The 13226-nt window shown below is 52.5% G+C and overlaps 8 protein-coding genes across 8 annotated transcripts; 4 read left to right on the forward strand and 4 right to left on the reverse strand.

Moving 5' to 3' along the window:
* Positions 1–506: 506 nt before the first annotated feature.
* Positions 507–1332, reverse strand: CC77DRAFT_290992 (hypothetical protein). The gene is made up of 2 exons (XM_018531086.1): positions 764–1332; positions 507–710 (listed from the first exon to the last, which is right to left on the reverse strand). The coding sequence occupies exons 1-2, from the start codon at positions 1121–1123 to the stop codon at positions 642–644; spliced, it is 429 nt and encodes a 142-aa protein (XP_018390349.1). The 5' UTR covers positions 1124–1332; the 3' UTR covers positions 507–641.
* Positions 1333–1977: 645 nt separating this feature from the next.
* On the forward strand, positions 1978–3004 carry CC77DRAFT_925935 (hypothetical protein; the record flags this gene model as incomplete). Its single annotated transcript, XM_018533887.1, has 2 exons — positions 1978–2635; positions 2700–3004. 2 exons carry the CDS (start codon positions 1978–1980, stop codon positions 3002–3004), a joined length of 963 nt encoding a protein of 320 aa, XP_018390350.1.
* Positions 3005–3283: 279 nt separating this feature from the next.
* CC77DRAFT_290631 (NmrA family protein-like protein) lies at positions 3284–4801 on the forward strand. Its single transcript, XM_018531084.1, has 4 exons — positions 3284–3310; positions 3381–4242; positions 4303–4447; positions 4511–4801. The coding sequence occupies exons 2-4, from the start codon at positions 3633–3635 to the stop codon at positions 4629–4631; spliced, it is 876 nt and encodes a 291-aa protein (XP_018390351.1). The 5' UTR covers positions 3284–3310; positions 3381–3632; the 3' UTR covers positions 4632–4801.
* Positions 4802–5094: 293 nt separating this feature from the next.
* On the forward strand, positions 5095–6375 carry CC77DRAFT_953743 (hypothetical protein). The gene is made up of 3 exons (XM_018535439.1): positions 5095–5823; positions 5874–6209; positions 6258–6375. The coding sequence occupies exons 1-2, from the start codon at positions 5118–5120 to the stop codon at positions 5912–5914; spliced, it is 747 nt and encodes a 248-aa protein (XP_018390352.1). The 5' UTR covers positions 5095–5117; the 3' UTR covers positions 5915–6209; positions 6258–6375.
* CC77DRAFT_1015971 (hypothetical protein) lies at positions 5775–6543 on the reverse strand. Its single transcript, XM_018524133.1, has 4 exons — positions 6416–6543; positions 6258–6362; positions 5874–6209; positions 5775–5823 (listed from the first exon to the last, which is right to left on the reverse strand). Exons 1-3 carry the CDS (start codon positions 6485–6487, stop codon positions 6054–6056), a joined length of 333 nt encoding a protein of 110 aa, XP_018390353.1. The 5' UTR covers positions 6488–6543; the 3' UTR covers positions 5775–5823; positions 5874–6053.
* Positions 6544–6815: 272 nt separating this feature from the next.
* On the forward strand, positions 6816–7865 carry CC77DRAFT_926371 (hypothetical protein; the record flags this gene model as incomplete). Its single annotated transcript, XM_018533921.1, has 1 exon — positions 6816–7865. One exon carries the CDS (start codon positions 6816–6818, stop codon positions 7863–7865), a length of 1050 nt encoding a protein of 349 aa, XP_018390354.1.
* A 155-nt stretch (positions 7866–8020) lies between these two features.
* Positions 8021–9948, reverse strand: CC77DRAFT_290841 (Arginase/deacetylase). The gene is made up of 6 exons (XM_018531085.1): positions 9654–9948; positions 9411–9595; positions 9253–9336; positions 8949–9170; positions 8551–8861; positions 8021–8427 (listed from the first exon to the last, which is right to left on the reverse strand). The coding sequence occupies exons 1-6, from the start codon at positions 9792–9794 to the stop codon at positions 8177–8179; spliced, it is 1194 nt and encodes a 397-aa protein (XP_018390355.1). The 5' UTR covers positions 9795–9948; the 3' UTR covers positions 8021–8176.
* Positions 9949–11018: 1070 nt separating this feature from the next.
* CC77DRAFT_291006 (MATE efflux family protein) lies at positions 11019–12880 on the reverse strand. Its single transcript, XM_018531087.1, has 2 exons — positions 12023–12880; positions 11019–11972 (listed from the first exon to the last, which is right to left on the reverse strand). Exons 1-2 carry the CDS (start codon positions 12654–12656, stop codon positions 11041–11043), a joined length of 1566 nt encoding a protein of 521 aa, XP_018390356.1. The 5' UTR covers positions 12657–12880; the 3' UTR covers positions 11019–11040.
* Between the last annotated feature and the right edge of the window lie 346 nt (positions 12881–13226).

Raw genomic sequence — 13226 nt, forward strand, 5'->3', positions numbered from 1 at the left:
CATACCCCCTCACACAAGCCCGTTGCCTCATCCCTTCCGCCGTGCGACTCCACGCCTAGTGCTCCATGTCTCGTACTACCACATTACCACAAGACCGCGTCCATGGACGCTCGCACATACAGCTGGCCCACGGAAAAGTGACACAAGATCGCTCGTGTAACTATGCGTAAGGATCGCTGGGAATGCGATGTGGGAGAAGGCGCTTACGCTGACTCATGTACCAAAAGTGGTGAAACATGCGTCTTGTGCATACATGCAAAGGTGGAGGTGGTGCAGTATGTGTGTGAGTGTGTGTCGTCATGTCGCTTTTGCTTTTGGGGGAGGCGTTGTGGAAATGCTGTGGAGGGTGGTGTGAGATATATTGCTTTGTAGGACGAGATCCCGGGAGATGATCAGCTGCTGGGCGGTTCTGAAGTGCTCCGAGGAGTTATGCATTTGATCATGTATCTGTGGCCTAGTTAATCGAAAGCATGATATCTCCTGCAAGCTGTGGTTTTGTGGTCATCAAGGCTGTGGGGGTCTCTTTATGGGTTTGTAGCGAGACGGAAGCGCTCGTGTATGGTCCTAGAGCCCAAATGTACATCTTCGTAAAACTAGTGAGTGAGCTACATGCATCATGGATTTGCCCGACTTCCCAAGCTTCACAGATTCGTATCTTCAACATGCACAACATCCAGCTCCTCGACTTTAACACCATGCAACATCCTCACCTGCACAGGTTAGCTCCCGGTGCTATAACATCATCCCCATAGTCATCACATACATTAACTCCCAGCAAATCCGGTGGCGCATCCCCAAACTCGGCCATCCGTGGATCAAACCAAACCGCACTCCCACAACTACCACAAAACCTATGCAAATTCCTCTTCCTACCAAAAGAATAGCCCCTCAACATCTCCTCACCGCTCTTTACCTGTAGCTGCGATCGCTCAGGATACACGAGCAAGTAGCCGTTGCGCGTGCAGATGCTGCAGTTGCACGATACGACCTTCGATTCAGCAAGTGGCGGCGAGAGCAAAACAGAGTACTGTACAATACCGCAATGGCAACTCGCTGGGTAAGTCTGGCAGTTCTGCGGGTCGAAGACGGGTAAGGGAGGTTTGGTAGGTGCGGGATCGGTCATGGTTGGAAGCGTTGGAAGTGATGGTGGTGCAAAAGGTGGGGTTGACACAGTAGTAAAGTAGCTATAGGTAAGTTGGCTCTGAGAGTGTGAGGCGAGTGCTACATATACTTTGTTTGCTATAGGCACGAGACGGGGGGCCAGAAGCGGGTTTTCATCGTTGCTAGACGGGAGCTATGCAAGAGAAGGGAGGTGGTTAGCAGGAAGAAGTCTCCGGTTCCGAGTCACGGCGAGTATATGTCTCCGAGACCGTTGGTGTCGTGAGGTATACGGGAGATATCGTTAGATGTAAAAAGATGTACTGCCGAGGGCAGCCTTATGTTGTGGTATGGTGATGTTGTAAGCCGCGTCGTTGTCTGATAGCTTCTGGGGTGAACAGCGCGGTGCATGTAAAGTGGGAAGAAATCATGTCGATTATTTCATGACATCCTCCACTAGCACGAGGTCGTTTTCGGAAGGCCATGCGAAGTTCCTACAACACGAACATTGCCATCTAAAGAAGGACATGTATACCTTCAGGCACACGGTGTTTAGCACGCTTGAACGTAATGTTGGCGGTGTCATCTGCAGTGAGTAGACAGCGAACGTATGCGTTGGGGCCAATGTGCGGAGGTTTGGATAGTGTCGGTTGATCAAAACATCGTTGGGCTTGAGAATGAATGCGTCCCAAGGGTATAGTGATAGAGTTGACAAAACGATACAGAACACGCAATCGAGGTGCCCGCCAATGCCAAGCCACTACTATGCAGCCTCGGTGAAGACATCCCTGCCCTCAATTCGCGTCATCTCCATAATCCAAGTCCACCAAATCTCAAGCTCTCCAATTGCTGCGCCTGAGTCAGCAGCAAATCGCGAGCATGTCTCAAGCGCGCCTTCTCTATAGTCGCACCTTCTTCAACACATCCTACCTAACCTTGCGCCAAAACTTCTTCTCCACCAGCTACCATGCGCATCACTCCGTTCCCCTCCCCCTCCAGTCCCGAATCCGCTGGTCCTACCTCTGGTACGCCAGCATCCTCGCCCTGGGAATAACAACAGGCCTCGGTGCCCGCCACTTTGCCGCGCCCCTCGGCCTCCCTGAACCCGGCTCCCGGGAAGACGAACTCATCCTCGACTCCCTCCGCCGCGACATCGATGCCATAGAAATAGTGCAATCCCTACGCTCCCAGTCGTACAACCTCCATACCGATACAGCCTTGCGATCGGGTCCAGGCTTGACGTCTTCGCCTCCAGGTTCGAGTCGCAAGATATCGGCGTATAAAGGATGGCTAGAACTAGATTTAGGTTTCGGGAGGGAGAGTGGGGGCAAGGAGGGGATATTGGGGGCTATGAGTGGGACGAGGGGGTTGGGCGTACAGAGGGCGTTTTGGAATGCCGAGACGAGGGAGATGGTGGCTGTGGTTTGGATAGGGGGCGGGTTGGCTGGGTGGCCGGGCGTTGCGCACGGAGGGGCTATTGCGACGGTCATGGAGGAGGTTATGGCGAGGATGGTTAGGGGACCTGAGGGGGTTATTGGTAAGTATACGGCTTCCAACGACTACAATCATACAGAACAAAGTCGTGCTAATGCAGGAGACAGAACCAGTCCATCGTCCAGACTCCCTTAGTGTAACCTACGCGAAACCGACCTACAGCCTTGATTTCTACATACTCCGCGCGAGCTTCTCGAAACCTGATCTCCCGCAGTCTGAACCGCCGCCAGAACCTGAAGCGGAGCCTACGAAGAGCTGGCTGGGATGGTTGTCGCCTCAAAAGGATCTTACGAAGAAGACTGAGGCTTCAAGATCAAGACAGGAGATCGTTGCGACACTGGAAAGTGTGGGTGGAGATCTGTGTGTCAAGGCGAAGGGCACATTCAATGGGGGTAGTCCGTCAATAGCATAGATGGAAGGCATACATGAGAAGCCGCGTCAATGTCGAGATGCCCAATAGCAAAAGAGTCAGGTGAAAGTGGATGCCACAATGCGGTGGACTCTTGTTCGTACGTTCGACGACCCGAGGACATTGGACTCTTCAGCAAACTACCGCCACCTTTTCACACCGGCCAGATCGGAATCTGGATTTGAGCCTCACAGCAGCGTCAGATATGTGGAAGATCCTCGTTTTACGGGAGTTCGGATCCGATAATGCTTTCGAATGAGAGAACTCGCAAGTACAAGGCATATGCTCGGGTCCAGCAAGCCTCATCCAGTAAGCGCATGGATATTTACTCCGCCGCTTTGCTCCGGTTCCGCTCAAATGCCAATGACCGCTTAATTAGTATCTTGTCGTCGCAAGGGGACGTCCGGACTAAACGCGGACGAGCTATTGGGACACATGGACAAGCAAACAACCAAGTATGGGGTACCTGATCATCAAAAACGTACTCCCAGCCTGGGAAAGCCATCCGACTGTAGCAACAAAGGTCGCAAAACAATAATTGCCATATCGAAGTCTAACAAATTGGCCCTCGTCCCAGCTCATACTTCACTTCTTTCCTACTCTTCCCTTCTCGCTGCACAAACTCAGAAACATGCCCATCACCGTAGCAATCGCTGGCATAAGCAGCCGTCTTGCCCTCCTCGTCACAAAGGCACTGCTGAAACGACCAGACGTCTACATCCGTGGCTCCTGCCGCGATATCAACAAACTTCCCGACGAGCTCAAAGCCTCTCCCCGTATAGCCCTGATCCAAAGCGGACCCTACGACAGAGAGAATCTTCGTGCTTTGATCGGCGGCAGCGATGTGGTAATGTGTGCCTACTTCGCCGACGACGAGACCATGCTCTCCGCACAAAGATTGTTGATTGATCTATGTGCGGAAGAAGGTATCACCCGGTACATAGCCAGCGACTACACAGGCGACTATCGGAATCTGGACTGGGGCGATTTAGCGATTAAAGAGCCAATGAAGCATATCGCTGCGTACGTCGAAGAGAAGGAGGGTGTGACGGGGATACATATCCTCGTTGGCCTTTTCATGGAGACGTTTCTCGACTACTTCGGCGTGGTGGACAAAGAGGGGAAGAAGATGAGTTACTGGGGCAGCGGAGACGAGAAGTGGGATCTTACGAGTTACGAGACGGCGGCAGAGTATATCGCTGCTGTGGCTCTTGATCCCGCCGCTACGGGGTTCTTCAAATGTGGGAAATATCAAAGTTACCCATCTTGCAACGCTCACTTTGCTGACAAAGGAAATCTAGTCCGAGGCGAGCGTAAAAGCGCCCGTGAACTAGCTGCCGACGTCGAATCCGTACATGGCATCAACCTCACAATGGAATCACGCGGGTTCTTGACCAATCTGGAGGCAAAGTTGGATAGGAAGGGAAATGCGGAGAACATACTCGAGTAAGTGCTCTGTCCTTCTTTCCTCCTTCTTTAAGTAATGGCAGCGGTCTGATGGACATTTAGTGCTAGCGTATACTTTATACTGAGCGGAAAGACTGGATTGGGAGAGGATGTGGATAATGGAAGGTATCCTGAGGTGACACCTGAGCGGTTTTCTGATTTTCTGCAGAGATACTCTAGATGATGTGGTTCTGGTATGAAAGACGCGTATTGGACTGGTTGGAGTCCGTGGTCATATGTCGGTCTAGTTGTCCACGACTGGACCGACTTCCGCCAAGTACGCAGAAAGATACTCAGAGCTCCTTTCTATAATCTGTACAAGTCAAATTCATAATTTTGTACAGCGAACATATACTCAAGTATAGCCGTGAAATACAGAAACGTTGTTTGTGGCAGTTTCATGGTAGCGTAAGTGGACTGACCATAGCGTGACTTGCCCTTGTAGCCGACTTGGGATTCCGAAGTTCCGATGCTTCGGGATATTACCAACCAATCAAGTGCATCTGCTTTATAATTGTGCCATATGCCCCGGAATTTGCCGCGGATGACATATGCTTCGGCGAATTTAGTGACAAGCAGCAGTCTGTCCCTTGCCATCTATTCACAACGCACACCACGCGACTTACCTACTCTCCTCACAGCCCTCTTGGATCCTCGACACACTGCGACCATGTCACTGCCTCGAACCACGGCCGCCGTCGCGCGCTCCAGCTCGACACTCTTGCGATTCGCCGCCCCGTCCTTCACTCCCCGCAGGTGCCCGCAATGCGCGCGGACGTTTGCCTCATCGATAGCGTACCGACAGTCAGCTAAGCGGCAGATGCAGACAGCGACTGCGTATCAGCCCTATTCGCTGCACCCCCAGCCGCCACCACCGAGAAATGCTGGTGTACCTGACACATCGATAGCGGGTGGAGCAGCCGAGGCAAACAAAGCGAAAACCCCACAACTACCGCCGCAAGAGCACGTCGCAGCGACGCCATCCGAGCAACCGAATGTGAGCATACCCGAGGGCGAGGCACAGAAGTCGCAGCAAGCGCCGGGCTCCAGCAAGCCTTTGCGGCCGCGCCGTTACAACTTCGGTCCACGGAAAGCGACTATCAAGCTATCGCCCTCGGCGGTGTCACACCTTCGCGAACTTCTCGAGTTACCGGAGCCAAAGCTGATCCGGATAGGCACAAGGGCAAAGGGCTGCTCAGGACTGGCGTATCACCTCGAGTATGTGGACAAGCCAAGCCCGCTGGACGAGCAGGTGGAGCAGGATGGCGTCAAGGTTTTGATCGACAACAAGGCGCTGCTGAACATTATTGGCAGTGAGATGGACTGGTTGGAGGACAAGCTGAATGAGCGATTCATCTTCAAGAACCCCAACATCAGTACGTCTTACTCTAGCATAATACGAGGAACAGAAGCTGACAAATTCTAGCTGAGCAATGTGGTTGCGGCGAGTCCTTCAGCGTATCATGATACCCTTACGATTCCATCACTATGCATTAGAGGAGCATTACCGGCGTTGCATCTTGGGCGTTACATATACATATGGCATAATTGGATTATCATCATCACAGAGTGTAGTGCGCTTGCTACCTCATTTTCGACACGATATTTACATCCTCCCTGGTTCATAATCAAAGACCTTGACGCCATTCGCCACTCCTCCGGCGAACTTGACGAATTCTTGGTGCGCGGGATCTTTGTACACGTAGTAGTCGCGGTCCTCTTCATTGTCAAACTCAACTACGAAACCGTGGGTCGAATTGCCCTGTGCATGTCAGCAGCTGCAAGGAGGATCTATGGGAACTGCCTTTACGCTGTGACCTTCAGGGCTATTGTTCTTGCCACCAGAGAAGGACTTGATGTATGGCTTCTGAGATGTTGGGTGAATGCACTGGTCTTTGAGGCCCAGCATACGATTGCACGCCTATGAAGTGTTAGTACATGTACGATGTATGTTTAGATAAATACAAGAGGTACTTCTGAAATTTGGTCTGGGGATGCTGTGGGCTTCCATTCGAAAAGTACAATGTGAATGATTGTCATCTTGGAAGTTATTCAGTTGCTTCGATTGAGACAGAATGCTGGACGTAGTGACGCGGTGCATGTGTAAAGAGGGGCACTCGACTTGGTGGGCTATACTTCGGATATAATGACCTCAACGCTGCTAAGCTCCGGGGAGCTGCCGCGTCGATTGCGCGAACAGCACGACCCGAGCGAAACGATCCCCGCCTAAAATGCTCAACGACCACAAGAATTGCGATTAATGATGCCACGACCTTTATCAAATAACTCGGACCGATATTCACATTCAATCTCTCGCTCGTCTATGCCCCACCTCTCGAACCCGCCGCAGTCTTGTACATCCAACACCATGGTGAACGCGACAGCTCTCCCCGAGCAGCTCATCTACTTGATTATACGCTTCACAGCGTCCGTACCCGATCTCCCCCTCTCAATCCACACACCTCGCACAATCGCAACTCTCAGCCTCAAACAGCTTATACGGCAACACCTCCCGTCCGAACATGCCTCAGCGCGCCTGCGTCTGATCTACGCAGGCAAGGTCCTCGCGGACACGGATCCACTGTCTAAATCGCTGCGACTCGCGCCGCCACCCGCGCCGCCTCCAAGGAACGCGAAGAACAGCAGCGGGGACGGAGGAGGGGAGGGAAGTAGCAGGGCCAAAGGGAAAGAGCCGTTGAGGGAGACACCAGCTGTAGAGTATGGAACCACGACGGAAATCCCTCAAGATGCAAAAAAGTACTACATACACTGTTCTCTCGGCGATGCGTTATCCGCGTCTGAACTCGCTAGCGAAGCCGCACTCGCTCAGAGTACTGACATGGCGTTAAAGTCGCAGCACGCAACCTCATCTACTGCCCCTTCTCAGCGACGCACAAGTAGTAGTAGTGGTAGTGCAACAATAGACCACAATGCCCGGCGACGTAGCTCCACTGCTACCGCAAATACAGCGAATACCGTCCCCGCGGCACAAGGCTTCGACAGACTACTCTCCTCGGGCTTCACGCGCGACGAAGTAGCTTCGCTCCGCGCCACTTTTGCCCAAAACCTCTCCTTCACACATACCCCCGACACCATGCCCACGCCCGCGCAAATCCGTGTCTTGGAAGATCGCTGGCTCGACTCGTCTGCCAACGACCCTTCTGCTTCCCTTGCCAATCCTTCGGCAACTGGAGGAGCAGGTGCTGGTGGAGAAACTGGCTGGGGCGCGGGCTTCGCGGTGGAAGAAGGTGGGCTGGACGATATGCTGTATGGTTATTTGACGGGCTTCTTTTTCCCGCTGGGTAGTCTGGTGTGGGGGTTTAGAGAAGAGGGGGTTTGGACGCGCAGGAGGCAGGTTGCTGTCGTCATGGGCGTTTTACTGAATTGTGTTTTTGGATTTATGAGATGGGGTGGGTAGGTCTCTGGATGCACAAGTCGACGCGTACATGGAAAGGAAGAAGAGTATCAGGAGGATGTGGTGTATGCACCAAGGGGGAGGCCTGATCACTGGGATGATTCATGCTTGTTGCTTAGGGTATACCCTGGAAGGCATTGATTCGGTGTCATCGTCATCATCATTGTCGTCATATACATGGCTGATCCAAGTCCGGAACGCTTCTACCACAATCGCGCTCAACGCATCATATCCAACAATTCCTCTCTCGGTCACCAGTCAACGCCTACTATCTACATCATTGCCCATGCTATCCTATCCTTCAAGCCCCCACTCTACAACTCGATCGTCTCCTTCTTAGGAGCACCCATGTAGCTCAACGGCCCCTTCTTAACCATCAAAGTCATGACCTCGTAAAGTGTATCCGCAGCAGCCATGGTAGTAAGCTCAGCGTTGGTATCGTAAGCAGGAGCCACCTCGACGATATCAGCAGCAATGAGGTTGATACCCTCCAAGCCACGGATGATAGTGCGGAGTTCTCGGGTTGTCCAACCACCCGTCTCGGGCGTGCCAGTTGCAGGAGCGACTGTTGAGCAAAGCGGTCAGTCTTTTGTCGCAAATTGAGAAACCAAGCCATGTCCCACCTCTCAAGTCCCCATCATAATCACAGCCACCATCAAGGCCAAACCAACCAACAGGTTAAACTTACAAGCAGGATCAAGAGTGTCAATGTCGATACTCAGATACACGGGCTTCTCGGTGCCTACCCTGTCCTTGATCTTCTTGACAATGCCATCGATGCCAATCTTGTCGATTTCGCGTGCCTCGACAATCTCAAAGCCGCAGTAGCCGTCGTTTTCGTAGTCGGAAGGGCCCGATAGCGTGGTCCGGATGCCGGCGTGGATGTTGGTGTCGTTGGCGAGCAGGCCTTCTTGTGCGGCGTGGAAGAAGTAGGTGCCGTGGTTTATGCTGGCTTGTTCCGAGGGGGCGCCGCCGAAGACTTTGGGACGCCATGTGTCGCTTGCAGGTGTTAGATTATGGTGTCGTTGTTGTTGAAGGGATAGGGGCAAAAGAGAGAGAGAAAGGGTAGGGTAGATTGAAGCTTACAGATGGCTGTCAAAGTGGATGACGGTGATGGGACCGTATTCACGGTTGATGGAACGGAGGAGAGGGAGTGTGATGGTGTGGTCGCCTCCGAGGGTGATCAAGCGAGGAAGTGTAGTACCCTTCTTTGAGGGACCAGGCTTATCCGCATGGGTATATGGTTCGCGGCTCAACAGCAAGTTGTGACCTTGTTCAATCTGCTGAAGCGCATATCCGTTGTCGTACCTGCACACATGACCAAATCAGCATCCGCTCGCTCCCCCATTCTGACCCCGACAAGGCCCACAAGAGGTGGAAAGCAACTTACGAAGTCACAGGAATGTCACCACAGTCAATGACCTTGGCCCAAGAATTAAATGGGTTCGCCTCGAGTGGGACGTTGTAGCCACCACTAAATCCAATTCTGCGTGAGCCTTTGATTCACCCCAAAGAAGTAAGCACATGGTTGCTTGCAAGGAAACATACTAGAGATTGAGGCGGCGAGAACCTTGTCTGATACCGCTGGGTCCAAAGCGAGCACCCGGGCGGTACGATGTGCCAGTGTCAAAGGGCGCACCGATGAATGCAATGTCAAACTTTGTGTTGCTAGACAGACACGGGTGGTAGGGGAGACGACCGAATGTAGAAATGCCAGAGAAGATGGAGTCGGCCTGAGGTGAGGTCAGTTAACTGCTTGAGCGCGTCGTCCCTCGAGTTGGAAGCGCATACTTGAGTTCCACCGTCACCGGGAAGCGTGTTGTACCACAATCCCTCGTGTGGTCCAGCCAATGGTTCTTGGTCGTGGCCGTGGTCGCCGTGCGCAGCTACAGTAGCCGCGAAGCTCGCAACGATCGCGGGAGTGAACCTCATATTGCCGTTGTTTTTCAAGGTGTGGATGCGGCAGAAAATGGAAAGGGGGAGGGAGAGATGCAGAAACAGATTTGGAAAACTGCGGAGAGCTCGCAGTATATAGCTCGAGATTATGATCGTCTTCTCTATCAGTTGCACCTTGACCAGCTCACGTTAGGTAAACTGCTTTTAGGTAAATAGCTGTTAGGTAAACAACTTTTTTGGAGCTACCCCTGCTCCATGATGATGTCGTCTGCAGGCATAGCACCGTTGTGCCTCCAATCGGTTAGTAGCTTCTTGGGGAAGCTTCAGGCCTCGAGGTTGGGTTGATGTGTGGTGTAATTCCGGAGCTATGTTGTCTCAGTGCAGAGCTGGAAGGGTATAGAGATGAGCTTCCAACGAAGATGGACCAGATTCTCTTCAGCATACCGCGTCTAGCTTTTTGTGCAGACTTTGAGAACACCGTGATGGTCACATCAACTTTCCTACCTCCCCCTTGTTCAATACATCCGAGCGACCTCATTCTACATTGCCGAGGAGTACATGCACTGGCCGTTGCTGATCGATGTGGATACCCAACCCCGCCATGTACAATGACGAGGATCCCAGATCCATGATTAGAAAAAAGCCGGGGAAATCAGCCAGTAAGCTTCCCCATAGACGATATGTAAGAACAGTATTCAGCGACTCCGATCTCTTGGTATCGCGTCTTATCTCAAGCGAGTCAAGACCTGTATGATCCTACGCTACTAATGCATGCAAGTGCGTCTCCGATGCGTTCGTTACGTAGTCTGCAGCTTTACATGTTCTACGTAAAGGTCTTTCGTAGCTGTTATACAGTGCCTGGATTGGCTCGATAAGAATTGAGGTGATCCGGATGCATCCCAAGTACGATCTCCGTGGCAGGTTGGGCGGTCAATTGACGAAGCTTACCTTTAGTACATGCAGCAAGGCCGGATACGTGATCCGCCCCAAAGCCACGAAAGCCCCTAGATATTTTATTGAGAGGCAAACTTGCCGTGGGGTACGCAGCAACTGGGTAGCCGTGCGGAGGTGGTGAGGCGATGAGAAGTGAGGTTCAGACGCGGAGACCAGGATTCAGATACCGGCCGCGCTAGCACCGTTCGCTTAACGTATCGAGTAATATTTGGCACTTCTTGCATTAGTCGTACCGGACAGCTATCTATCTCTATTCCGTGCGCAATGTCTAAGAAGCGTTGCTAATACATCCGACGCGACCAACCTCAGCCGCCGAAACCTGAGGCGACTACCTACGTACCGGCGCAGCTTCCTCTGGAGCAACGCCCAACTCTGCCCTCTCATCTGAATCCATCCTTTCGAAAGCTTTCTTGACCTGGTGATCCCAGTTACTCCAAGCAACAATCGCCCATTCTGCAAATCCGACAAGGTACAACGCGATGCACTGACCGACCCACAAGCCGCCGAGGCCCCAGCCGTGGAAGGCAAGCCAGATGCCCAATGGCAAAGCCCCGCAGTAGTAGCTGACAATGTTTACCGTTGCTCCAATATGTTGCCTACCCATGCCTCTGAGAGCTCCGCCGCAACTGCCATTAAGTCCATCCGCGATTTGAAAGAGCGCGACATAGGGCATTACTTTTGCAGTGAGCTTGATGACTTCCACGTCGTCGTTGAAGATCTTGGCATAGAAGTCTTTGACTCCCATAAGAACAGCCAGCACAAGCGCACCGAGTAACATACTGAGCACAGCGGCTGTGTTGGCAGCTCTAGCTGCGCCTTTGGCGTTCCGTGCGCCGAGGAGGTTTCCGACACGCGACGAGGTAGCAACACCAACTCCGAAAGGAATGGTGTTCATGACTTGGTCTGTAGTCATGATAACGCTCTGCGCAGCCAGTGGTATAGTGCCGAGCTTTCCTGCTACAAGCGCAACAATCTCAAATGCCCACCATTCTGTACCGACGTGTATCACGCCTAGGAGAGCAAGTCGGGAGAAAGTCCAAAGGTTCTGCAGGCACTTGCGATCCCAGCCTCCCCAGCACTGCCACCCGTCAACGAAGCGCGCATATGCGAGCAGCAAAAGGAAGGATGCCCAGTATGCAATGCCGGTTGCAAGTGGAGCGCCGAGTAGTCCCATTTTGAAGGTGTATACGAAGAGGTAATTTAAGCCGGCGCTGAGTGGGGAGGTAATGAGGAGGACGTATGTTCCAGGTCTCATGATTTCTGAGTATGTCAGCTTGAGAGCACAGCCAGCGTAGTTGACATGGACTTACCCTGCGCCTGCATATATTTCTTCAGCGCTTCAAAATATATATAGCCAATACCGCCCGGAGCGAGCACGGAAAGGAATCTCGCCGAGTCTCGAGCTATGTAGTCTTCTTGACCGAGGGCTTTGAAGAGTGGCTCGGAGCAGAACCACACGATAGCGATCGGTATGTAGAAGAGCAGGAGCATGACGTACGCCCGTTGGAGAATAATACCTAGGTCATGCGGATTCTTGCTGCCCGTGAAGCTGGCGGACGCCAGTGTATCGATCGCAGTCGTGCCACCAAGAGCGACGAGCCAACCAGTCGCCATGGCGAACATGTACGAGAAGGCAGCGGTAGCCAATGCCTCTGGTGAGAGGCGGCCGACAATGAGGACAGATACTGTTTGCAGCGAGTTTTGCAGCGCGTATGCTACGACCACTGGTAGTGATCCTTTGAGCAGGATCCAAAACTCTTGGAGGACGAGTTGGGTTTTGGATGCCTGTTTATCCTCGAGTTCGTACGTTTCGCCCGTAGTCCACTCTTCATGCCGCGAATCTGGAAGAAGTGATGTTCGTTCGTCGGGCGTGGCATCGTCCTGCGTCGATCTTTTGAGGAAGTCTGGTAGCCATGACCGGTACTTGTTTGCTTCGTAGCCCATGACGAGAGTCGAGTGGATCAATCGAAGATGTGAAAAGTGAAGAGGTCTTCCAGACAACAACGAGTGATATGTATGCTTCGAATCCCTATAATCTGGCTCCTGATACCCACACGATGCGAAAGGCAAGAGAACAGCAAACCCTACATCATACCTCCGGCCGCAAGCCTCAAATCCTCAGATAAACCGAATATGACAACACTTCTGACAATACACAGACCTCAAAACCGGTGTAACCGCGGGCTTATCTAACCTACCATGGCCTGCCATGAGCTGTAAGACCTGCAGCCGCCACTCATTCTTGCTGTCGCATGTAGCCTTTGGGCCTAGTTGGATTGCAGAAAGATCGGGCGTAGGTATCTGTGAGTAGGACAGTGCGCACTGCAGTACAGTAGTCTTATCGAGTTGCATTGCGCGCCGTTTTGACTAAGGCTCTTCGGTAAAAACGTTTTTACGTGAGGCGAGGACGTCTTCGGTTCACCAATTGGGATAAGTGCACTCGGTGGAGCTGGGAACAACGTTGATACCGAGCTCTTGGGCACGGCTGGTGGAAGTGCCGGATGACGCCGATGC

The sequence above is a fragment of the Alternaria alternata genome, assembly GCF_001642055.1.
Source record: "Alternaria alternata strain SRC1lrK2f unplaced genomic scaffold CC77scaffold_2, whole genome shotgun sequence".
Lineage (NCBI taxonomy): Eukaryota > Fungi > Ascomycota > Dothideomycetes > Pleosporales > Pleosporaceae > Alternaria > Alternaria alternata.